The sequence below is a fragment of the Cnephaeus nilssonii genome, assembly GCF_951640355.1.
Source record: "Cnephaeus nilssonii genome assembly, chromosome: 6".
NCBI lineage: Eukaryota > Metazoa > Chordata > Mammalia > Chiroptera > Vespertilionidae > Cnephaeus > Cnephaeus nilssonii.
In genome coordinates, this window is record NC_137077.1 from 23,604,969 (window position 1) to 23,632,718 (window position 27,750).

A 27,750-nucleotide genomic window follows, 5' to 3' on the forward strand; every position below is an offset into this window, starting at 1 on the left:
AAACGTTTATAGCAAACTAGTGGCCTGGTGCACAAAATTCGTGCATTGGGGAGGGGGGAGGAGGGTGGTCCCTCAGCCCGGCCTGCACCCTCTCCAATCTGGGACCCCTTAGGGGATGTCCGACTGCCTGTCCGTGGGATCGAGCCTAACCAGGCAGTCGGACATCCCTCTCGCAATCCAGGAACCTTGGCTCCTAACCACTCACCTGCCTGCCTGCCTGATTGCCCCTAACCACTCTGCCTGGCAGCCTGCTTGCCCCCAATTGCCACCCCCTGCCAGCCTGATCTCCCCCAACTGCCCCCCACTGCCAGCCTGCTCACCCCCAACTGCCCCCCCCTGCCGGCCTGATCACCCCCAACTGCCCTCCACTGCCAGCCTGCTCACCCCCAACTGCCCCCCCCCCCCCCCCCGCCGGCCTGATCACCCCCAACTGCCCTCCACTGCCGGCCTGCTCGCCCCCAACTGTCTTCCCCTCCTGGCCTGATCGCCCCTAACCGCCTCTGCCTCGGCCCTGCCACCATGGCTTTGTAGGAAGGACATCCGGAAGGTCTCTGGGAAGGTCTCCAGGTCTAATTAGCATATTACCCTTTTATTAGTATAGATATATATTTAGTTAACTGGAAATGTATTATTTAACAACTTAATTTTTATTTTTCATTCAATACTGACATTAAATAATACTTTAGAGTTTAATATAAAAGATACTAGTATTACAAAATAACTATGTATATAAAAAAATTTATAAGATGCAGATGTTTCTATCATCTTGAACTATCAAATACTACTTTTGTTAAGTCTTCATCCCTTCTTCTCTGCCTTCTAATTATCCTCTCATAATTACAAAAATAAATGGAGAAGAAAAATCAAGAACTATAATTTTGCAATATGAGAAACACAAAACTACTTACAGAAACACCTTACTATAAAAACACAACATAAATTCCCACATTCAAGTGTACTTGACAAAGAAGCCCAAAGAATTTAACATTTGGTACTTGCTCTATTTTCTCTTGGGGGTGAAAGGGGTCTATGCTAGTGGAGAGAAATCAGGAGGAGATGCAAAATCCTTTGTACATTACACAAAACTTACCCACTTGAAGGATCTAAGGCAATGGCTCTAGGTTGATCCAACTCTTGCCAAAATAAAACTTTTCGTAAAGATCCATCTAGATTAGAAACTTCAATCCGGTTAGTTTCAGAATCTGTCCAGTATAATTTTTCTCCAAGCCAATCGCATGCCAGCCCATCAGGAGATAATAATCCAGAAACGACAACATTCTGTACACTCTCAGTTTTGTTAAACTCTGTTCTTTTAATGGCTTCTTCGCTGACATCACTCCAGTATATCAAGCCATGACCAAACACAAAGTCCACTGCAGCTGCATCTTCCAAGCCTCCAACTACAATTGTAGCATTCTCCTTGCCATTTGTAGCATCAACCAATCGCAAGTCCCGTCTGTTTGCATAAAGTAACAAAGGGGCCGCTAGTACAAAAAAAAAAAAAGAAAGAAAAAGATGTAAGTAAATGGGAGGAAATGTATTTGTTCTTACAAACTGAATTTCAAGTCACATCAGTGAATAAATACTATCAAAAAATAGTAAATAAATAGAAGCAGTCTTAAAATATTTTTGCAGCATCTTATTTATATTTTTAAATATATTTTTATTGGTTTCAGAGAGAAAGGGAGAGAGAAAGAGAAACATCAATGATGAGAGAATCATTGATCAGCTACCTCCTACACGCCCAACACTGGGGATCGAGCCCACAACCTGGGCATGTGCCCTGACCGGGAATCAAACCATGACCTCCTGGTTCAAAGGTTGACACTCAACCAATGAGCCACACCAGCAGGCATTTTGTAGCATTTTAGATATAAAAAGTTGTAAGAGAGGAAATCAATTCCACCAGGACAATCTTTTCTTATTAAAATAGTCTGTCAAATAAAATTAAACAGTTTGACCCTACCAAGAACTGGCAAAGATATGGAGCCAGCAGAATGCTCATACTCTATCGGGGGGCTGGGGGGTGTAAAATGTACAGCTATCTTGGAAAACAGTTTGGCAGTTTCTTAAAAGATTAAAGATAAAGCCATGACTGGTGTGGCTCAGTAGGTTGGGCGTCATCCCGTGCATCAAAAGGTTGCTGGTTCGCCCAGCTGGCATGGCTCAGTGGTTGAGCGTTTGCCTATAAATAAGGAAGTCACGGTTCTATTCCTGGTCAGATAGTGGGCTCAATCCCCAATGTGGGGCGTGCAGGAAGCAGCCAATCAACGATTCTCTTTCACTATTGATATTTCTATCTCTCTCTCCCTCTCCCTTCTTCTCGGAAATCAATAAAAATATTTAATTTTTTAAAAAAGATTAAACATACAACCTACAGTGTGATCCAGCCATATCACACTTTGGTATTTACTCAATAGAAATAAAAGCATACGTCAATACCAAGACCTGTACATAAATGTTCACAGCAGTTTATTTGTAATAACCCGAACTGGAATCAACCCAAATATCAACAAACTAATGAATTAATAAATTGTGATATATTCATTCAATAAAAAGTAATGAACTATTTGTACAACTAATATGGGTGAATCTCAAAACAATGTACAGTGAAAGAAGTCAGACAAAAAGGAGTATACAGTATATTGCATAGCTCCATTTATATAAAATTTTAGAAAATTCAAATTGTTTTAATAGAAATCAGATCAGTAGTTGTCTGGAGGTGGGAGGAGAAAGTAAAAAAGAATGGGAGGCAGGAATTATAAAGGGGCATGAGGAAACTTTTGTGGGTGACAGCTACATTATATTGCCTATGAAGATGGTTCCAAAGATGTATACATGTCAAAACTTATTTATATTTTATACTTTACATATTTGCAACTTATTGCAGAGCAATTATGCTATAATAAAACTGTTATATAAATAGTCGGGCAGAGATAGTTCTTAATACAATTATTTTATTCTTTTATATTAATACTAGAGGCCCGGTGCACGTTGTCCCTTAGCCCAGCCTGTACCCTCTCCAATATGGGATCCCTCAAGGGATGTCCGACTGCCCATTTAGGCCCGATCCCTGCCTGCCTTCCTGATTGCCCCTAACCGCTTCTGCCTGCCAGCCTGATCACCCCCTAACCACTCCGCTACCAGCCTGTTTGCCCCCAACTTCCCTCCTCTGCCGGCCTGGTCACCCCTAACTGCCCTCTCCTGCAGGGTTGATCACCTCCAACTGCCCTCCCTTGCAGGCCTGGTCCTTCTCAATTGCCCTCCCGTGCAGGCCGGGTGCCTCCCAACTGCCCTCTCCTGCTGGCCATCTTGTGTCCACATGGGGGCAGGATCTTTGACCACATGGGGGCAGCTATATTGTGTGTTGCAGTGATGATCAATCTGCTTAGTACTCTTTTATTAGATAGGATAGAGGCCTGGTGCAGGGGTGGGGGCCAGCTGGTTTGCCCTGAAGGGTGTCCCAGATCAGGTGGGGGTTCCCTTGGGGCATGGGGCGGCCTGAGCGAGGGGCCTGTGGTGGTTTGCAGGCCGGCCATGCCCCCTGGCAACCCAAGCAGAGGCCCTGGTATCTGGAATTTATTTTCCTTCTACAATTGAAACTTTGTAGCCTGGAGCGGAGCCAAGCCTGGGGCTCCCTCCGAGGCCAGCAGCCATTTGTGTTGGGGTTATAATTGAAACTTTGTTGCCTTAAGCGGGTGGGCCCGGCCAGGGTGTGTGGAAAGCTTTGCTTCCCCTGTTGCCGGCGGCAACTCTGGCCTGCTCTCTCAAGCTCCATTCTGCCGACATTTGTTTGAATTTGTTTACCTTCTATAATTGAAACTTTGTAGCTTGAGTGGAGGCTTAGGCTTGGCAAGGGCAGGCGGAAAGCTTGGCTTCCTCTGCTACCTAGGAAACCTCGCTCTCTGTGGCTGTAGCCATCTTGGTTTGGGTTAATTTGCATGCTCGCTCTGATTGGATGGTGGGCGTGGCTTGTGGTTGTGTCGGAGGTGTGGTCAATTTGCATATTTGTCTATTATTAGGTAGGATTAGAATGACTTAATACCAAAACTAAATATAAAGTCTATCCTAAATAATACTTTGAGAAAGCTGAAGCTACTATTAGGACTGAAGTAGTACAAATGTTATATTTGGGGTTTTTTTAAGTATCTGTTCCAAGCTTCAGACATTTACTTTCCTGATATCAACAGTAAAGATCTAGAGCACCACTACCCAACAGACTTTCTGTGATGATGAAAGTGTTCTCTGCTCTATGCAACGCAGTAGCCACCAGCCACATGTGACTATGGAGCATTTAAAATGTGGTTAGTGTGACAAAGAAATTAATTTTTTAATTTTATTTAATCTTAATTCATTAAAATTTAAATAAACAAGTGGCTGTACAGCATAGGCTGAGGTGAAGAAGACAAGTGAGGCAGCAAAAAGAAGACCAGTTATGATGCACTAATCCACATGATCTTCTCTCACAATTACTTACTAAAGGTTTAAAATACATCACCTGAAGCCAAGACCACGTACCATTTAAAAGCAACCACTCCCTCTTTTAAGAAATTCATTTCAAAAAATTGAGATGCTCAAAAAAGTGCTAAGTAAGCCAATTTATGGACTATGTCTGCCAAATGTAGTTATGATGTCCACTAATTTCATCTGTAAGTACAAAAAACATGAACTTCTCTTCTAAGCTTAAATCCAACGTTCTTAGACAAAAACAAATGGGCAGAGAGCTTTTTTAAAAAGTGACTAAGAGTCCTTTCTGCTTATTCACACACACACCCTGGTGGTCAACCCCGGGTTATTAGCGACCGGTTGTTTGGTTGTTCGGGTGTTCCGCCGTTTGGTCTCTTTGCATATTAGCCTTTTACTATATAGAATAACCCTCATAATATGGGCCAATTATAAAAATCGTAAAATAGATCCCTATTAGTTAAAGGTAGAATGCTAAATGCTACATAATCTAATATTTATTGGGCACCTCTCTCTATGGCACTATGCTTGGAAAACTGTGGGCCAAATCTGCACTTGGCATTAGGTGATACCTAAATGTTCTTATGACTGTCAAGCTAAACATTAACATTTCTATTGAACTACAAAATCCAAAGGAACTTTCTGGTCATTTAAGCCCTCCTTCATAGTACAAGAAAAAAAAGTGTGTGTGTAAGTTAGCAGTACTGATTATTTATAATTAAGGATTTTTAAAGAACTGTATGTAAACCTACACATATTGAAAGGAAATCACAGAATTCATCCTAACTACCCTCCTGATACTTAAATACTTTCTACTATAGTGTCACCAACATCTGTTTAGCAATATATTAATGGCATAGCTAAAAGGTATAATTTGATCTGCAATACTTTCAATCTACTAAAGAAATACATTGGATCCACACATACTTGCTCCTAGTTATAGCATATATGCCCTCAATATCTTCCATTCCAAAGAAGTTACCTTCTGACTTCCTAAAACCCATATAACCCAAATAGCCACCATCATTTCTTTAGTGGGACCTACATAGGTATGTAGGAATCCTTATTTTCTTTTAGTAACTTCCTACCAAAGTTTCACTAGTAGCCTTTCTAAACGTTTTCTGCATTCCTAAAGACAACTTGCATGCTTTGAATCATTCATTTTCAGATCATCTCATAACATAATCTTAGTGAAGCAGGAAGCAAGGTAAAATGTCTTACATCCTCAACACTTTTCCTTCCCTTTTCTACTTCTAATACTTCAACTTTATCCAACTCAAAACGCTTTGTGATTTCCTTTTCCTAAAATAAAAAGTCTCACCTTGGCCAGCACGGCTTAGGGGTTAGAGCACTGGCCCGAGCACCGAAGGATCCTAGGTTCAACTCCTGGTCAAGGGCATGTACCTGGGTTGCAGGTTTGATTTTTAGATCAGATTGTGGAAAATTTCTTTTAAATATTAGTTAATATGTTTACCATATTACTATTGTGCAGGCAACTGTGTTAAGAATTGGGAATAAAATTAGTTATAAGATATGGCTCCTGTTCCCAAGGGGCAGAGATCCTAGTTGAAATTGGAAACACACTTTTAAAAAATGCCAGTATCACCCTGGCTGGTGTGGCTCAGTTGGCTGGAGTATCATCCTGTAAACCAGGAGGTGACAGGTTTGATTCCCCATCAAGACACATTATCCAAAAAAATTTATACTGAGTACTGGCCAAATGCTCACAAATGCCCCATTGAACTGGCTTGACCAAAGTTAGTCAGGCTTTTCTCTTCCTCACAGACCCCTAAATTTTATCTAGCTCTAAACAAGCCAATGAAGAGTTCTTTAATACTTAAAAATTAATTAATGTTTTTATTGATTTTAGAGATCAGCTGCCTCCCACACGCACCACAACCAGAGATCGAACCCGCAACTTGGTATGTGCCCAGACTAGGAATCAACTGGCCACCTTTCGGTGCATGGGACAACACTCAACCAATGAACTCTTAGTCCTCTCTTAAGGATTCATTCTGAACATCAGCTGACCACAGAAAAAGATATACCTCCTGTTAAACTGCCCCTGTCAGGCCATCTGCTAACCCTCGCTTGCTTATGCCACTCTCCCACAAAGATCCTGCTGGCACTATTCACTTCTACTATAAGAGAAAAGCCTTTTTCTGTTTGATTTAGAAATACCTGCATATCTCATGCTCAGAGCATTCTCCCTATTGAAATAGTACACTATCTAATAAAGAGGGGATATGCTAATTGACCCTCCCGCCGTCACAAAGATGGCGGCACCCACAGCCAATAAGGGGGGAATATGCTAACTGACTGTCACGTCCTCAAAGATGGCGGCACCCAGTCCCCTCAGCCCCACCGGGGCAGCAGGCACACGGCAAGGCCAGGCCCACCCCCAGGCGGGCCCGGCCGCACTGCACGCCTGCCTCTGGAGTCCCCCAGTCCCCTCAGTCCCGCAGCCACCCAGGGCCAGCCCAAGGTGCAGGCAAGCCTCGGATGGCGGCTGCCCAGCCACCCAGGGCCACCTGAGGCTCAGGTAACCAGGGCCGGCCGAAGCTTGCGCTGCCGACAGTGGCAGCAGCAGAGGAGTGATGGGGTGTCATCTTCCCCAGATCGCCGGGTCACCTCCCGCCCCCGAGGGCTCCCGGACTGTGATAGAGGCCGGACTGAGGAAACCCCCCCTCCAGTGCAAGAATTTTCATGCACCAGGCCGCTAGTTTTAAAATAAAGTCTCTCCCTAAATAAGGATTTATTTTTAATTGATATCTGCATGGTGATGTGACTTGGATGAGGACTGGACGTCACGTATGAACTCTTGCCATCCTCATCTCAATAATGTCACTTTGTGAGTCATTTAAACTCCTCTCCTGTTCAGAGGAGGGGTTTTTCTTTGAGTTCAACTCTTAAAACGGTGCTCCATCTTGTCTACAGCAACATAGTAAAGAATTATTTTAATATTTTCAAGCAAAGAAAATTTTTCTTTGGCTCTTTTGAGTAGAGAATCACACCCTGACTCAAGTCAGAATATTCCCAGCTCTTCTATGAGGCCTCTTCTATTTTCCCTGGAGTCCTCACAGGAGAATATTCTTTCCCAGTCTCTTTAAATCCCTATGTCTGATTTAAATTTCTAATCCCATAGGTAACTCTCATTCTATTGGGAACCGTCCCTCTTCTTCCACGGACTGCACACTTCACCATAACAAAACTACTTTAAGTTCAATAACCTCAAAAAATGGCAAAATTTTCCTAAAGATAATTTAGAACATCAATATCCTCCTTGGGGAAATTTAGGAGCTCCCCGAACTGGCTCATCTAAAACCTCTCCTTTCCCATCACCCTCTGCTCTTCTTTCCTCCTTTTTACCACCCTCTACCTTGCCTTTAGCTCTCTGCAATTCTTAATCTATCCTCCTTTAATACTCCAGTCTCTACCATCCCTCTATCCACCCCTGTCAGACCTTTCCCTTCCCATTCCAGCCCCTTATCTCCCTGTAGTCATTTGAGCTTTAAGGTTCCCTTTTCCCCACTAGGGACTCATGAGGGGATCAGAGACCTGAAGTTTAAAAACCTAATTGGAAACAGGCTGAATCTGTTAACCATTCAGATGAGCTTTAGAAAGACCCAGACAGCCCTTGGTCTCTCTTCTTTTCCTCACCCAACATTTAGTTCACAACCTCCATAAGACTACACATCTGAGCAAAAAAAAATCTTAAAGGTCTGCTCCACGAATATTGTTGAGGACACTTCAGCCCTCATATTGACTGAGCAGGAAACACAATTATGGTTTTAAAAAATGTAAAGGTAAAGAAAGAACAAGAACTAGCTCTTTTATATCACCAGTGAATTGTAAATTTCAAACTGAAGTTATAAGCTCTCTACCTGTGTCTATTATGTTTTCATGTTATGTATACGTATGTTATGTACATAAAATATTTCTCTACCTCCAGACAGTATTACCAATTATAATTTTAGATTACAAAATCCCTTAAATGAGTTCTATTCTGATATACTTGAAGATAAATGGGACCTCATATAAATTAAATATTCCTAGGATTTTCAGAAATTAAGGAAATTAAACTTCTTATACTTTCAAAAGTATTTTTATAGAAATTAACCCAAATGTTTTAAGAATCTGTTAACATTTAAATAAATCTTTGGCAAATAAGACTAGTTCAATATTGCTGGCTTAAAAAAACAGCTGTTTTTTTGAGTTATCAGCATTAAGTATGACACAAGCATATATTTTTATTCTACTTGAATATGTTCTTCCTAAACTTTTACAAATTTCTGATAGAATAAACTAGCATTTCATCTACATTTGTAGCTAGCCAAGTTAATTATTATTCTGACAAACTTTATTTCTTTTTTTTTAAATATATTTTATTGATTTTTTACAGAGAGGAAGAGAGAGGGATAGAGAGTTAGAAACATCGATGAGAAACATCGATCAGCTGCCTCTTGCACACCCCCTACTGGGGATGTGCCCGCAACCAAGGTACATGCACTTGACCGGAATCGAACCTGGGACCCTTGAGTCTGCAGGCTGACGCTCTATCCACTGAGCCAAACCGGTTTCGGCTGACAAACTTTATTTCAACAGTTATTATGTTTTGTAATAAGCAAACTTGAAGATAGTTTCCAAAATATTTTAATAACTTAAAACTTGACACTTGCCCTAACTGGTTTGGCTCAGTGGATTGAGCGTCGGCCTGCGGACTGAAAGGTCCCAGGTTCGATTCCAGTCAAGGGCATGTACCTTGGTTGCGGGCACATCCCCAGTGGGAGGTGTGCAGAAGGCAGCTGATCGATGTTTCTCTCTCATCGATGTTTCTAACTCTCTATTCCTCTCTCTTCCTCTCCGTAAAAAATCAATAAAATATATTTTTTTAAATAACTTGACACTTATGCTAAGGTGATTCATGGATATTCATTAAATACCTACGTCACTTCAAAGTAAGAGAGAACAGTTAAGTATAGAAGCATTCCAATTTTATACAGTTGTGTTTTTTTTTGCCTCTTATTTTTATGGTACCAAAAAGCTTTAAATATCTGTCTATTTAATTAACATACTGATTTTTGCTACATTGAGAAGTTGTACTATCACAAAGTATATGGTTATAAAAAGTTGTAAGATGTATATTCATAAACTCTGCCTGTCTACTTTTGGCGAATCACAGAAAGTTCACAATTATTCGCCTCATAGTTTTCTCTGAAAATAGTATTATAATTTTAAGTTATAATTTTATGCTAATGAGACTACTAAGAGAAATAGTGACAGAAAAGAACACTGTACGCAAAGTATGTAGGATGTGTTTTTAATAAGGAAAGAGTCCGGCTGGTGTTGCTCGGTGGTTTAGCGTCATGATTCGATTCCAGTCAGGGCACATGCCTGGGTTGTGGGCTTGATCCCCAGTAGGGGGCACGCAGGAGACAGCCAATCAATGACTCTCTCTCATCATTGATGTCTCTCTCTCTCTCTCTCCCTCTCCCTTCCTCTCTGAAATCAATAAAATATTTAAAAATTAAAAAATAAAAGAAATAAGGAAGAAAACAGCCCTAAAGTAAAAATGACTAATTCTTTCAGAATGAGAAAGAGAAAAATGTAGGACAAAACCTGAATGGATGTAGGAAGTTATAAAGAGTTCATGAAAAAGGAATTTTGTTTGTTGTGGTAACAGTCAGCTAAGATTTGATGAGCTTATTTATAAGGTTTTCAAAAAGCACTTGAGTATCAAATATTAAACTGATGCAAAGCTAAAATTTGGTTTTCTATTAAAATGACAATATTTTCTTTGTCTGCTTCTAATAAAGTTTATAAAAGGTTTTCTGAGTAATCTCCCTAGAAGGCAAAGATTCTTTGTGTTATCAGAATTTCCTGCACTTAATGTTGACTCTGTCATGTCTGAGTACAGTAATGCACAGCATAACGATGTTTTGGTCAACAACACATTGTCTATGACAGTGGTCCCATCCTATATAATAAAAGCCTAATATGCAAATCGACCAAACGGCAGACCGACCGTTGGAACGACTGGTCGCTATGATGTGCACTGACCACCAGGGAGCAGATGCTCAATGCAGGAGCTGCCCACAGCCCGCAGGCCCCAGAGCCAGCCAATGTGGGTGCCAGCGGGGGCCCCCCCCGATTGCCCCGCCGGTCGCCCCCTATATCAGCCCTAATCGCCAGCCAGGCCTAGGGACCCTACCTGTGCACAAATTTCGTGCACCAAGCCTCTAGTCCAGTGGTCGGCAAACTGTGGCTCGCAAGCCACATGCGGCTCTTTGGCCCCTTGAGTTTTTAGCAAAGGCCAGCTTAGGAGTACCCTAATTAAGTTAATAACAATGTACCTACCTATACAGTTTAAGTTTTAAAAATTTGGCTCTCAAAAGAAATTTCAATCGTTGTACTGTTGATATTTGGCTCTGTTGACTAATGAGTTTGCTGACCAGTGCTCTAGTCTGATTATAATGGAGCTGGAAAACTATCACCTAGTGACATCATAGCTGTTGTAGCATTATGGTATAATGCATTACTTACATGTTTGTGGTAATGCTGGTATAAACAAATCTATTGCACTGCTAGTCATATAAAAGCATAGCACATAAAATTATGTACAACACATAACACTACATAATAATAAGTAATAAATGGCTGGTGAATTTACCATACTATACTTCTTACCTTTTTTGTGTGTGTACCGAAACCTGGGACTGAACCACTTTTTATCATTATTTTAGACTGTACTCCATCTACTTATTAAAAAGTAGACAGTATGCTGTTACACCAGCAGCAGCCTCATACATATTTACCACATGTCTTGATTGCATCATTTCCTCTTGCACTTGATTTAATCTCATGTTGTTTTATACAGTAACATGCTGTATAGATAGGCTTATAGGCTAGGAGCAAAAGACTATACCAGTGACATTCAACCTTTTTCATCTCATGGCACACATAAATTCATTACTAAAATTCTACAGCACATCAAAATTGTAATTTTTGCCAATCTAATTGTAAAAAGGTATAATTTTGATTCATTCATACTCGACGGCTGTTGTAGTTGTATTGGCTGTTGTCATTTTTTTATTTGACAATCTAAGAAAAAAGAGGTCAGTGCCTCTGACTAAAATAGTCAGGTATTAAATCTTTTAAAAATTCTTGCAGGCCCTGGCCATTGTGGCGCAGTTGGCTGAGTGCTGTCCAATGAACCCCAAGGTCATGGTTTCAATTTCCTATCAGGGCACATACCCAGATTTCCAGCTCCATCCCAGATAATCGGGGTACATACAGGAGGCAGCCAATCGATATTTCTCTCTCTCTCTCTCTCTCCCCCCCCCTTCCCCTTCCTCTCTCTCAAAAATCAATCAAAACATTTTTTAAAAATGCTTGCAGCACACCAGTTGAAAATTGCTGGGTTCTGTATCCCATTTAGCCTAGGTATGCAGTAAGCTATCCTATCTAGATTTATGTAAATATACTCTATGACGTTTACACAATGACATAATCGCCTAATGATGCATTTCTCAGAACATATCCTCACCAGATTGTAATATAATGTTAATCATTACATTAAGCAGAGCATGACTGTACTTATATAAACAAAGTCTTTTCAATTTTGAAAGAGCTAAGGTTCTTTACCATCATGTTCCTCCCTATGTAAACTTTTAAAAAAGATTTTTGGCCGACTTTGGTCAAATAGGTAGTTATGTATTTTTTCTCATGACCTATTTAATCAATTTTTCAAACCTCTTGATTTTTTACATTCTGTCTTTTCAAAATCAAATGGTCCCCTTGAGGTTCACAAGAATTTATTCTTTCACCTAGTAAAAAGAGAGGTGTTAAAAATAATTAGGTTTATTTGATCAATGTCATGATTTACATGGGAAGCATTGTCAAATCAAAAGAGATTACCCTCCCCAAGGTTAAATCTGTATGGGTAAAATGTTAATATTAGTTCAGAAATTGTATATAGTTCCCAGAAATTAATTAGTACTCTCATTGTCCGTAATGTTTCTATTTATTAAGAGTCCCAAGGCTGCTTTGCCTAATATTAGACAACAGTATAGTATCACAAGTCATAATTTCAGTTATACTTTTTATATTTTATATTAATAACATATTTATGTCAAGTTGGTCACAATCTGACTTCTTTAATTTGAATACAGCATACTCTAGATAGCTAATGGTTCTCAACTGGGGATTCACATCACTTACTTTATAGACTTTTATTATACAAATGTTTAGGACATACTCTAGACTTACTCTTCTTTAAAACAATGTTAATCATATTTTGTCTAAAACTGCTTTGGCCTTGGCTGGTTTGGCTCAGTGGATAGAGCATCAGCCTGCGGACTGAAGGGTCCTGGGTTCGAGTCCAGTCAAGGGCACATGCTCAGGTTGCAGGCTCAATCCCCAGTAGGGAGTGTGCAGGAGGTGGCCAATCAATGATTCTCTCTCATCATTGATGTTTCTCTCTCTCCCTCTCCTCTCTGAAATCAATAAAAATATATTTTAAAAAAATAACTGAATACTTTCAACCTCTAATAAGAAGCATGTATTGTAATATATAAAAAATATAAAAATAAAAACTGCTTTGAATTGACGTGATTTTGGTGTGTATGTCACAAAAAACAAACTTCCTTGTCAACTGCATTTTTTTTCCAGAGAGGAAGGGAGAGGGAGAGACAGAAACATCAATGATGAGAGAGCATCATTGATCTGCTGCCTCCTGTACACCCCACATTGGGGATCAAGCCCACAACCCGGGTATGTGCCCTTACCAGAAATTGAACTGTTACCTCCTGGTTCATAGGTCAACGCTCAACCACTGAGCCATGCTGGCCGGGCAATTGCATTATTATTTTTATTAAAAATTCTCATCAGATCTTTCACTTTTAAAATTATCAGTAATAAGTTAATCACCATCATTTTTTAAGTCTTTTGTAATCTACAGATAGTTTTTTTGTTTTATTCCCATGATTCCCTGAAAATGCTTACACATGAGCGCTATAGGCCAGAGTGTTTGTCTTCAACAAAAAAAGGACTACTGAAAAATGACTATACCAGGTACTCTTGGGCACAAGCTTCTGATGGCATCACTTAAATAACTTTGAGGCTATATCAGTGGACTGAGTCAGGATTTCCCAAAAGCTAGTGGATAAACAGATGGATTCAGGAGACTGCTAACCCAAGATCTAGCAGAACAAGAATTAATTACATAGGACTGAATAAACTGATGAAGGATGATTATGGGCTTTGTTTAAAATACTGCTGATGCTTTAATGTCCTGTTTTTTGGATATAAGGAATTCCTGTCTCTTTAAGCTACCTATAACTTATTAGCAATTTAAGCAAACTATGCCTTTGTAAACAAAAATAAAACATTTACCTTTTTCTCCCTGCCTGACACCTTCATAATTCAAAGATTCTTATTGAGTATTCATATTTTCAGGCCAATATAATTATTTGCATAGGTTCAGGAAGAGTCTGTCCTCCTCATTGGAAACACTGGTTATGCAACCAAGGCTTTGACTGGAATGCCATATTTGAAAGTGGTGCTCATTTAATCAAATATGATCAGACACTTTTAGGGAGCTTTGGTTGACTTTACCAAGTCAATACTTACTTGCAGTCCTCAAGGGAAAACTGGACTGATACCTGGCTTACAGAGTTCCCAGCCTTACAGGTGAAGTAAGCAAGGTCACTTCTAGGCAGGCTCAGGAATCCTAAGATACTAAGATACTTTGAGAACTTAAGAAATTCACCCAAATCTATAGATACTGCAAATGAAACATGATGGTGATTTTTTAGCTTGGCTTCCTGGTCTCAATAGGCTCTTATGAAAGTCCAATCCAAGATTCCTTATAAAAACTTCCAGCAAAGCAAATGTAAAAGGCCTAACCTACATAAATAACCAGGCCAAATCTAATTAGACCACCTTCACAATGACTCTTATTTTATCCCATTGTGGACTAAATATTTGTGGCCCCCACCCCCAATATGTATGTTGAAATCCTACCTCCACTCATGTGATAGAAGTAGGAGGTGGGAGCTTTCAGAGGTAATTAGGATTAGATCAAGTCATGAGGGTGGAGTCTTGTGAATGGAATTAGTATAAGATTCAAGAAAAAGCTTACTTCCTCTCTCTGCTCTCCACCTTGTGAGGACATAGAGAGGTCAGCAGTCTGCAACACAGAAGTAGATCCTCACCAGAACATGACTATTCTGGCACCCTGACCTTGGACTTCCTGCCTCCACATGTAAGAAATAAGTTTCTGTTCTTTGTAAGCCACCCAGTCTATACTATTTTTGTTTATAGCAGCTTGAACTGACTAAAACATATCCCTAACAATGACAAATTTTGTTTTAAACAACAGGAAGACTGACCAAGTGCTCACAATTGCCCATTACTTATCCACTGACTTGGCTTGACCAAACTTTAGTCAAGCTTTTCTCCTTTCCCACAATCCCCTAAACTTTGGCTTGCTCCAAATTTAAGCTAGTACACATAGAACTTTTCCCCATAACAGTTCATTCCAAGCATCAGCTGACCGCAGGAAATAAAAAATTCCATTTATCATGCAATCTGCTCACCCCCACCCACTTGGCCCACATGCCTACAAAATTCCTTCTAGCCATTCTCTATAAAAGTCTTTCTGTGTTTGATTTTAAGATGCCTGCAGATCTGGCTATTAGAAATCTTCCCTATGGTAATAATAATTTTCCCTATTGAATAAAAGTCTCTCCTTACCTAAATCCAGAATTGTTTTTATTTAACCATAATGACAAACCACCTATTTGCAAACTACAAAATTAGGCTAACAACTATTTTCCTCTTTCAAAAGTGATTAGTATCATTTTCAAAATCATAAGGCCCAGGTAAAATTAGATACATACAAAAAGCACTGCATATAAAATTACTGTCCAGACCAGCAACCTGGCCTTAGGTTAGTCATTCATCTTTCTAATTTATAAAATGAAGAGGTTGGGCCAGGTAATTTCTAATATCCCTTCTGTCCTAGATATGAATTTTGGTAAAAAGGTTTAACTGGGACAAGGCTATTCATAAGTCAATCCACAGAAATAATATGCTGGTGACCTACTCAGTGTTTCTCCAGCAAAAAAAAAGGAACATAGATTTTTTTTAAGACTATTTCTGTAACTTCAAAAACAGATTTCAGAAATAATTTCTCAAGATAAAAATTCCAATGATCAAACCCACACTCACTCAAAAGTACTCTATATGTCCATACAATGGAATATTATTCAGCCATAAAATATTGATAATGCTACCACATGGATGAACCTTGAAAACATTATGCTAAGAGAAAGAAGCCAGATATAAAAGGCCACATATGGTAGGATTCCATTTATATGAAATGTTCAGAATAGGCAAATCCATAGAGATAGAAAGTAGATTAGTGGTTACCAGAGACTGGGGGGAGGGGAAATGGGAAATGACTGCTAAGGGGCATGGGGTTTCTTTTTGCAGTGATGAAAATGTTCTAGAATTAGATAGTGGTGATGGTTGTACAACCCTGTAAATATACTAAAAACCACTTAACTGGATACTTTTAAAATGAACTTTATGTTATATGAACTATAAGAAACATAATTAAAAGAAATATCTTTTTTTAAATAGTGGGTTAAAAAAGTACTTGAGCACATTAATTATATTATTGATGTAATAGTTAAATCCTAAAACCAGAAAATGTTACATAATCCACATTTCAAATTCAACCTCCGTTATATGATTTATGTCTAATTATTATGATTAGTTTTTCCTAATTTGTGCTAAAAAACACTTTATAGTAATTACAAATTTATAATTTAACCACGTCTAACAAATGATGTGAGACAAAACACAAAATGAAACTCCAAATAAGACTGTATAAACATCATGAAAAATCACATCTTTTTATATTGCTTTAAATATAAAATTTAGAATACCTAATATGTGCAAAGCTCTGGTACATTGTGATATATGAAAGAAAAAACTCTACTCTTGAAACACCTTTTATCTCACAAAGGGCTGTTGTCCTCACTGGCATAAATCAAGAAACTGTTACAAATAAATACCATATATTGTGTAGATAAGAGTTCATGCTAACGAAGGTCAGCTGTTAGCTTTCTCAGACTTGCAAAATATACTATCTTTAATTGATATATGGACATAAGCAAATTACACCCCCCCATAAAGCTGGTCAATAATGAGAGACTTCTATCCCTAAAGCCTTTACTTGATGTGGCTTTGGTCCAGGAGTGATCAAGTGATGACTAACCAAGGCCATTAGAGAAAATGCCTTCCTGGTCAAACATACATTATTTGATAAAGGTACAGTTTTCCAGTATCTGAGTGACTATTTTCTTGAAAAAATATGACCATTGCTGACCATATTCACCTCTGCATTTTTATTTTTACCAAGAATCTAATCAATAACTTTAGGACTAGTGTCAACTAATAACTTAAAAATGCACTTAATTTTTTATTTTTTATTTTTGCCTGAAAATGTGGTTGAACTTCTCATCCACAATTTCCTGTCCCTTTCCAAGCAAGGTATCACAGAAACAAAAATTAGCAACTCATATTACAGCTAACAGAATCACAGCACTGAAGTATCAGTAATTTTCATCAAATTGAACCCGAGCACATTTCAATATTTTCCAGCCCCACACCTGAATTTCTTGAACCTTTTGTGAGGATAACACAAGCTTGAGAAACAAAAATATTTTCCTAATAATATCAAGTAATACTGTTTTTATTATTTATGATGAATTATATTTAAAATGAATAATTTCAAGGACAAATATCCTATTCTTAGATTGCCCAGTCCATATATTTGATTAAGTTTCAAAGTTATACACATGGAGCAGTGTTCTATTCATTATGATGGGCTCATTTTACAGAAGATACAAAGAATGGTGCAACGTGCAATGCAGGTAAAATGCAGTGTAGCATCTACCCATCCTACAGGGAGAAGTACATCAACTGAACAATTTTAATTGTTGGAAACAAAAAATACAATAAGATTTCTCAATTAAAAAATGTCTTGATAAAATTATTTTGCCCATAGTTAACTCAAGTAAATAAATATCTCAATCAAATGAACTATTTCTCCTCTAGCATATTTATAATAATCACCTAAAACAGTGTTAAAGTTTTAAAAGTTTTAGAAGTTTTAGAAGCGAAGTCCTTTAGAAGGTAAAATAAATTTAGTAGATAGTGGCCATCTTGTTTATATAAAACAAAATAGAAAATATCAGAAGAGTCAAAAAAGTTAAAAACCACTGACCTAAAACTATTGAGTACCTAAAACAGTGTCTGGCACCTAAATGTTTCCTGAGCATTAACATTTCTTTTAATTTAGCCATGTTAATAATAGTTACCAATTATTCAAAGTCTACTATGGACTGTGCACTGTACTACCCATTTATAAACATTATCTCATCAGTTCCCAGTCACCTTGTAAGGTATTCCCATCTAACAGAAGAAACAAAAGCTAAGTAACTTGCCCAAGGATACATAAAGTGGTAGAAGATTTGGTTAGTCAACAAAACCCATACCTTTCTATTATAGTGCTTTCCTTTATAATCTCCTCTGAATATAAATTTGCAATAAAATTTCCATAATGAAAATAAATTTTCTCATTAGTTGCCCATGGCCTAAATAGAACCATAACCTGTGTTGTCTATCCAGTATGTTCAAATTGTAAGTTCACATAAAATATTTTCCATTTATATACTCCATCACAGAATCTCTTTTTATATTCAAAAAAAAAAAAAAGTCATTTCTGATAGCCGAAGCATGTGTAACTATATGAAAACAGTATTTCAGTTCAATAAATAGAAAAACCTCCAATTAAAGCAAAAAAAGAAAGAAAAGAAAAACTGAACCATGCGAAATCATTTTTAGGCTGGTTATAACACTGAGCTGAAACCTTAAATTTCAAAACCAAATTATTCCCTAGCCAGATGAGCAAACCTTAAGGTAAGTAAATAAGTAGTGATGAAAATATCAGATTCAACTACTGAATATGAAACTGTCATCAAATATCAATTCAGCCGAAACCGGTTTGGCTCAGTGGATAGAGCATCGGTCTGCCAGTCTCCGCCCACCCAAGCCTGCTGCCTGGGTTCGATTCCAGTTGAGGGCATGTACATTGGTTGCGGGCACATTCCCAGTAGGGGGCGTGCAGGAGGCAGCTGGTCGATGTTTCTAGCTCTCTATCCCTCTCCCTTTCTCTCTGTGAAAAATCAATAAAATATATTTTAATATATATATATATATATATATATATATATATATATATATATATATATATATCAATTCACATGAATCACCCAATGCTTGAAGGTTCCCTTCAAGTGAGTTGCTTGGAACAAAGGTTCAGCAGAATGTTAAAAAGATTCATGTTAAAATGTATTGTCAAGTTTGAGAATAGTGGGTTAAACTAAGTTAGAACTGGTCTTTCTACCTGGGGATGCTTGAGCCCTTAATATGTACATATGAATAATGAATCTCCAAAAGAAGGATTCATTATGCTAATGAAGATAAAGTGTACAGATATTAAGTGACTTATCCAAGGTCACACGACTAGCTAATGACAAATTTAGAACCTAATTCTCCGGATTCCCACTCCAAAATTCATTCTACCTCCCCAAGGCTTCATCATACCTGATATTTAAAAAAAAAAAAAAATTTCCAAAGGTCACTTAAAAAAAAGTTTTTAATGTTTTTAGAGAGAGGAAGAAGGAAAGATAGAAAAACTGATAAGAGAGAAACATCATCAATTGGCTGCCTCCTGCACGCCCCCCATTTGGGGATCAAGCCCCCAACCCTGACCAGGAATTGAACTGGTGACCCCTTGTTCATGAGTCAATGCTTAACCACTAAGTCACACCAGGAGGGCCCAAGGATCACTTTTATAAAAATACTAGAGGCCCAGTGCACAAAATTCGTGCACTCGGGGGGGGGGGGGGGGGTCCTTCAGCCCGGCCTGCACTCTCTCACAGTCTGGGAGCCCCGAGATTGATAGCCCCACAGAGGGAGGCCCCGCCCACTGCCGCCAGCTGGGTAGCCTGCGCCTCCCTCTGAGGGGCAATCTCGGAGCCTCATGGCCAGTGGCCTGGGCCTCCCTCTGCGGGGCAATCGTGGGGTGATGGCGGAGCCCCCCCCGACCAATTGCATCGCACCCGCCTTGGCAGCGGCAGTCAGTGCTGGGTCGCCGCAGCGCCCGTGACCCAGGAGGGACCGAGAGGTCAGCAGTTCGGTCCGCTTGCTAGTCTCCGCCCACCCAAGCCTGCTGCTCACGCAGGTTTGGTCGTCCTTCAGTCGTTTTGGACGTTACGGACCCTGGCTCTTTATATATTAGGAATTAGGATAAGATGGCAAACAATAGTGGCTTGTCCTCAAAGTATTTACCACAGCCCCACCAAAACAACAACAACAAAAAAAGGTAAGTAGCAAAGAATTTTTATAAAACAACAAAAGCCTCTCCTCCTCAAAGTAAGCTGGGACATGGTATTTACAGATTTTATATACTAACGATATCTAAAATATATATCCTTATAAAAATATTTCCTCTAGAAAATCAGAGATATAATATTTTCTAATCAGTACCTAGATGGAACTAAGAGAATGGCAAAAATGACAACCTAGATTGTGAGGTACATCAGAGCAGCAACCATGTCTATTTTGCTCACCAATATACCAGAGCTGGATATATAGTAGGTACTCTATACATACGTATTTGCTGAAAGAATGAACAATAAATCCCTGCTTTACCATTAATTAGCTGTAGGATATTGATCAAGGTATAACCTCTCTGAATCTGAGTTTCCCCACTTGCAAATAAAGCAAAATGATCAATATCCCTTCTACCTTTAAGAATTCATGAATCTTACACAAATAAAATCTCAAATCCCCAGCATTTGAGGATAAGTCCACAATCAAAAAATTTAACAAAAAATAACATTTGCAGGTCACTTCATATTCATTACTTCATTCATTACATCCAATAAACCTGCAAATTAGAGCAATATTACTACCTACATTTTACAGGTAAAGAAACTGAGGTCCAGAGAAATTGACTGACTAGACCAGAAATACAAAGTGAAATATGGAGTTTAAATCCAGGATTTTAGGATTGAAATCTCCAATTCTTTCCATTACATCTCTAGTGATAGGGACAGAAACGCAGCCTAGATTACAACTGCATTATTCCCTGACTATCAGCTACTGATATAACAGGGTTACAGGACAAAAGGTCTCCCAATTCTCTCATCATCTCATCTTCCCAATGTTAAAGCTTCAACTCTTCTGTGAAGAAAAAGGACCTTAATGCAACAAATTAATCACATTTTTCTCCTTGGAGCCTAAAGTTAACTAATATCACTATTATAACAGAGAATGACATTATTAAAGAATGAAAAGAATCTAAATTATGAATCAAAATCTTTCACATCAAAAGATAGTTTTAGTTCAAATAATATGTATTTACAGTCAAGTTCTGTTAAATTCAAAGACCACCTTATACCATTATTATGCTACATTTAAAATGAAAACTCCACTTCTGGAAACTTTGTTTGCTAGTGGAAATGAGGCTATTTAAACCCCTAATTCTTAGGTCTTGTTACAATACTACCATACTTCAAAATAATACTTCAAGTGCAATATCTCTTAATTCCAATAATGATAGGCTCAAACTTGGTGTTAAAATAAACAAATGGCATTAACATCATACCCTTCCCCTCCAAGAAATACAACTGGGCAACCAGAAGCGTATTGACTTAAGGATTTAAATGTCCCCTTTGACTTATCAGCAGACTCCCATATTTGTTAACATCATTAACTTTCTGTCTTAAAATATAGACATATGCGATGTCTAATATAATTGCTTCTCTCAGCTATGGCAAAACCCCCTTTCAACAGAGCGTATACTATACTAAAATAAGCACATTTATTAAAACAAAACCCCCTTTCAACAGGGAGTATACTATATTAAAATAAGCACATTTATTAAACCTCTCTGGTACCTAACACCACATTAAATCCTCTGCCAAGAAAATTAAATGAGCATTATCTTTCTGGGGTTTGCATATGGAAACAGTTTGGAATATGCTTAGTGGGTCCTAATTATTAAATATAAGTAGCTATAACATTTAAATACAATAATCCTGCAGAAGAGTAAAGAAAAGAATTCTTTCTCAAAAAAGAAAGAAAGAAAGAAAGAAAGAAAGAAAGAAAGAAAGAAAGAAAGAAAGAAAGAAAGAGAGAAAACGGTCACTCACGCTCATCCAAAACATACACACACAGACATGGCACACCTGGCTCATTTATATCACCAGATCGTTAGTTAACTGTATCGTGTTCTGGAGATTTAACAAAAGTTGTTTGTTAAATTCATAGCTAAAAATCGCCACTGACTCAAGAGGTCTCATGCCTGAAAAGAAATGACCATGAACACAAGTGAGAATTTTGACAATCCCAAAGCTACAAGCCCCTTGCATCCCTGAGGACTTCCACTCCCCTGCTGGTAAATGCTCAATAGCCTCAGACTCCTCACCACCTTCAACGCTGCTACGTTCGAGGAAAGCTGTTGAAATCTTCCCGGCCCCGTCACACCTAGTGAACTGTCACAAAATAAAAGCCGCAGCACCTGTGACTGAGCCACGGAATGCACGCGATTCTCAGAGCACATTACCTAGAACAGGCTACGCTTATGGACCCAACTGCCCAGCAGTCAGTCCCCCGGGGGGGGGGAGCGCACGCAGCACAGGAGACCTTAGGTCCCAGACACAGGCTCCCTTTCACACCAGGATGCCTTTCCTGGTCAGTGCCAACTGTACACTTGCAGGCTCCGAAAATAGTGGCAAGTCGTGAACACCAGGGATTACAAGGGCAACGCTCCCATGTCACTGCGGGCCGAAGCTCCGGAGATTGATTCCCAGAGCTCACTCGCTCGACCTCTCACCTCGGAGTCCCTTTCCAAGTGCGCTCTCACCCAGGATCATGCTCTGCCCAACCGAAGCCAATTATTAGTTTGTCACGAGGCCTGGAAACAGAGTCAAGGGGCTCTAAAAGTTCACGGAAGAGACACAGAAAAGCGGGGGGGTTCGAGGGGGGAGAACAACCTGAAAGCATCTTGGGCTCCAATGCCCGAAAAGCCAAACTCTAGGCAAAGAAACCCTTCTCCCTGGAGGACTCCGGGCAGAGCGAGACGCACCGACCCTCGGCCACTCCGACAGCGTGGGGCTGCAGGGGTTCCCTAGGCGCAGCCGCCCGGGTGGGGGCTCCGAGGTGCCCGGGGAAGGTCCGGCAGCCTCGGCGGGGGGCTGCAGCGTGGCCGGGCAGAGCGCACAGCCCCTGCTCCCGGCCCCGGCTCCCTCCTTCCCCACGACCAGGCCTCTCCCCGCTCCCGGTCCCCCTTTTCTCCCTCTCTCCCTCCCTCCCCTCCCCCAGACACACACACAACAAGGCCACCTCCCCCCCCCCAGAACCCCACCAACTTTCCCGTCCTCCCCCCCCACGCCCCCCACTCTGCCCACCTCTCAGGAGCACACAGAAGCTGCAGGCCAGGAGGCTCCTCAGCACGGCCCCCATCTTCCCTTCTCGCGTTCTCTCTCCTCTCACCGGCGAGGGGCGGCCAGCAGAGGCGGAGGCGAGGAGCCGGGGCGGCCGCCGCAGCGGCGGGTCTGCACGCTCATGCTTCCCCGCTTTCCGGAGAGAGAAGAAAGAAAGGGGCACGTCAGGGCTCCGCGCGCGCCGCCGCCGCCGCCCTCTCTACCGCGCCGCTCTGGTCGGGGATCGCGCGACGCCAGCGTCTGCTCCCATCCCGCCGCCTCCTCCCCCGGCGCCCCGCTTCCCCCGCGCAGTTCCTCATTCAGCCTCTTCCTCTCACGCAGCGGCGCAGGGATACGGGACGCCCGCCGCCGCCGCCGCCGCCGCCGCCGCGGGCTGCGCGCAGGTCTCCCTGCGCGGGGCCGGACCCTGCCCCGGCACCGCCTCCAGGGCCGGGAAGAAGGGAAATGGGGGCGCCCCCTCGGCCTCTGCTTGGAGACCCCGGGAGATGTGCCTGGCGAGCCAAAGAGACCTGGAGGGAAAAGGCCGCCTGGCGACGCATTCCAATGGGATTCTTTCCCGAGCCGGCTGCTCCGGTTCCCCCCCCGCGGAGGGTGTGAAGCGACGTCGAACAACATTGGAGCCGGCGTGGTCGGGACTACTTTCTGCGGCTCGGCCGGGCCGCCGCCTGCTCCGCTCTTTGTGCGGCTGCCACCGGCCGGGCCAGGTGCGGCTCCGGGGCCACGCCGGCCGCCGCCTGGGCCGGGCTTCTGCGGGGGGCGGCGGGCCGGGGGCGGCCGAGCTGCAGGTCCACGCTCCGGGAGCCACGCGGGTCCCGACACGGGGTGATGAGCTCCATCTTCCAGGGTTGGAAATTGGTGTAAGCCTTTTTTTAAAAAAAAGGAAAAATAGCAGCCAGTGCTACTGACACCAGCTGTAAACGTGGATCTGGTGCAGGATGTTCAAACGACAGCTCAACCCGAGATGTTTATTTTCTCCTGGTTTCCCAGAACTACAGACCTCCCCCAGGATTAAGTCAGACCAGAACTGAGTTCTAAACTAGCAGCTACAGTTCCTAGATAAAGGCGTCAGCACCTAAGACAGAGCAAAGGGACAGTTGGGCGGGAGTGCATTGGGGATTTTACAAGTTGTGTTTATGACGAACGTTTGGCATGTTTGGGTGATCAGTTCGCAGCTTGAGGAGGAAAGGATTCCCCAGAATCTCAGACTGCTCCCGCTGCACCGGGCATTCAAGAGCAGCGACCCAGACACACACACACACACACACACACACACACGGGAACTGCGTGGCTGCTGCGGTCCAGGAGGGCGCGCCACGAGTTAAATCCACTGGAATGGAGCCAGCAGGTCCCTCTGCCCAGCTGTCACACGCCCTTCCCTGGGGCACATGGGCGAGGAAGGGGAGCTAAGCTACTCCAGCAATGTTACTAGTAACTCAGGGACATTGGGTTTCACCCAGTGCTGACACACACATGATCACATCTGACACTTAAAACTACCCTGCGGTGAGGCAGGTTGTGTTACTTACTATCCTTATTGCAAAAATGAGGGAAAGGAGAACCTGAGGAGTGCAATGACGTATCCAAGGCCACTCAAATGCCGAACAGCAGCACCCAAACCAGGTATTCTGACTTCACTCCCCTCCTCCCAAGAAATGTATGCTGAACCAGAGCGATCCATGTCTGTAAGACTGAAAGACAGAAGCACCCAAGTCACTTTACCCTAATTTTACCACCATTGTTACCTTCTTCCAAAAAACTATGTCAATACGTTGCAAGTTTTGTATTCTGACCTCAAAACACATAACTGAGAAACATGCTTTTCAGCAATAGCCTAGGGCAGCGGTCGGCAAACTCATTAGTCAACAGAGCCGAATATCAACAGTACAACGATTGAAATTTCTTTTGAGAGCCAAATTTTTTAAACTTGAACTTCTTCTAACGCCACTTCTTCAAAATGGACTCGCCCAGGCCCTGGTATTTTGTGGAAGAGCCACACTCAAGGGGCCAAAGAGCCGCATGTGGCTCGTGAGCCGCAGTTTGCCGACCACTGGCCTAGGGGATGTATTACTGTAAAGCTACTGAGGCTGTGGAGACTCCACGATGTCAGTGATGAAGGCATGAGCTTCGGAAGGAGACATGGGTGAGGATCCAACCCTACAAGTTGCTAGATGTGTGACTTTGGGCAAATATATAAATGCACTGCACTTCAGTTTTCTCCTCTGTAAAATGGGGATAATGCCTTCTTCAGGCTTGTAAGAGGGATTGAATTAAATAATGTATATATAAATTGTTCACCATGTAACCATTTCTTTTCTTTCTCAACTCCCTTAAGATGAATTGTGTCATAGTAACTTGGATTCTTGGGAAATAATAGAAGAAAGACAAAAATTACCTGCTCAAAATGTTTACTGTAGAATTATTTATCATTGAACATAGTCAATAGTGAAGCCAATAAAACAATCTTGAGGACCTCTCACTTTCCCACGCCCCTTCCAGAATCCATGGAGGGACCCTGACAAAGTGGTCGCACAGTCCTATTTGCAAAAGTATGATAATTTGTATTCTTTCTTTTTACATCCCTCAAAATTGTATCAATTTCATGTTTCACAAAACTTGGATCTCTTCCTATTTATAATAGAAAACTGCATAAAACCTCTTTCTTATATTATTTAAAATATGTTTTTATTGATTTTAGAGGAAGGGGAAGGGGAGAGAGAGAGACAGAGAGAGAGAGAGAGAGAGGCATTGATGTGAAAGAGAAACATTGATCGGTTGCCTCCTGTACACACCCCCACTGGGGATCGAACCCACAACCTGGGTACAGGCCCTGACCGGGAATCAAACCCAAGACCTTTTGGTGCACAGGACAACACTCAACCAACTGACCCATACTGGCCAGGGCAGCCTAAGGTTTTTCAGGCTATCTACCTATGTAAGGAAATGAGATGTACAAATGCTGAAAAATAACACTTTGGAGGACAATTCAACAGTGTTGTAAAATGTTTATAGTTAGCTAAACTTAAAAGCATGTAAAAGTACATGTACATTTTAATTACAGCTATGTAAAATATAAATATATATACATATATAAACAAACACATTATATATCTCACATATATATGTAAATATATATCTCACATATATGTAAATATATATCTATATCTCACAATTTTGAGCAAAGACGGAAAGTAAATGCACTAAAACAGGCATTAGGATGGTGAAATAAGATATTTACTATTCTGTTCTTAAATTTCCTTTAATGTATTTATATTCTTTTACAATTTTTTAAAGGTACTTAAGTGCAAATCTATAGCTTAAGCTTAAACCCTAGCCTAGATACTGTTCTTCTCACTACTGAACTAATTTGTTTTTTGCATTCATTCAAAGTACCTATTAAATAATCAATGCCAGTCACTGTGTCAAGTCAGGGGATGAAACATGAGATTAATCATAGTCCCTACCCTCAAGGGCCTACAACCTAGTTTGGAAACATTAATACAACAAATAATTAAAATTTCTATAGTTCAGGAGTGTACCACACTAACAAGGAACTCAAGTGCAGAAGTGTTTAAGTCTGCCTGAAGAAATTACAGAAGGAAAATAACCCTAAAACTGAGGTTTGAAATATAAGAGTTTGTCAGGGCAACAAGACTGGCAAGGAATTCCAAGCAGAAGGATAGCATGGCAAAGGCATGGAATTGTGAGGGAGCTCTCAGCATGTTGGGGATTTGAAAGTAGACCCATATAGCTAAAGCATAGATTGCTTTTAGAGAGTGTCAGGAAATGAGTAAAGGTCATTAAGTAGGTATTAGATAATAAAGAGCTGTTTAAAGTTGTGCTAAGAAGTTTAGATTTTAGCCTCTTAACAATGTGGACATTACAGGTCTTTCTCCTTGGTTTGCATATTAAATAAGTTCTCTGGCAGCAGTGTGGATAATAGAAGGGAGGCAAAGGAAAAAGTAGGAAGACCAGTGAGAAGTTATTTTTAGTCTATGAAAAGGATGGTCAGGACAGCAGCACTGGGGACTGAAAAGAAATAATGGATTTCAGGAATGTGAAATCAAAACGGCAGGACTTGGTGACCTATTAGAATTGAATTGAGAGAGAGAAGTCTAGAATGAAGTTTCTGAATTATGGACCCCAATGAATGGGAGTCTCATTTACTAAGAAATGCATAAGGAGTATTTCAAGAGGGGGTGATGATGATAGTTAAACAATGGTTCTTTTATATTGGCAGTGCCTATAAAAACACCCAGCTGGAAATTTGTTCTATGAAAGTTTGAACTCAGGGGGAAAATGGAAAACACAGCTATCAAGGATGATTGTGGAGCTTGGCCACCACACAACCCAAGGGACATATTGTAGAATATTGAATAGTGTGCCTGAATAATAATTACCGCAGTTTTCTGGACAATGACAGGAAAACGTCTTCAGGAAGGGAAACCCTATTCTAATTCAGGGGAAGTCACCTTTGAGCCACCTCATTGGTAGGCTGAGGGTAGATAGAGATTATAGTTGAACCCATAAACTTACCTAACAGGAGACCAGAGCATGTAGTGTGACTAGGAAAAAATGAGCTAGGGAAGAACCATGTGGTATACAAGTATCTAGGAAAAAAACAGAAGAGAAGATAGGGAAAGAGATCAAAAAGAGACAGGTGGAAAACTGGTTTAAAGTGGTGGCACAAGAGAAGGTGTGA

At 40.8% G+C, this 27,750-nt stretch overlaps 1 protein-coding gene across 2 annotated transcripts in view; it reads right to left on the reverse strand.

The window, feature by feature from the left end:
• Positions 1 to 23,356, reverse strand: part of LRP6 (LDL receptor related protein 6) — a 142,290-nt gene extending 118,934 nt beyond the window's left edge. For both annotated transcript variants that reach the window (XM_079775881.1, XM_079775880.1), the window contains exons 1-2: positions 23,016 to 23,356; positions 1,091 to 1,484 (exon numbers count right to left, since the gene is read on the reverse strand). In XM_079775881.1, the coding sequence (XP_079632007.1) occupies positions 1,091 to 1,484; positions 23,016 to 23,070 (449 nt within the window). In that variant the 5' untranslated portion in view covers positions 23,071 to 23,356. The remainder of the gene's footprint in view (positions 1 to 1,090; positions 1,485 to 23,015) is intronic.
• Positions 23,357 to 27,750: the final 4,394 nt, after the last annotated feature.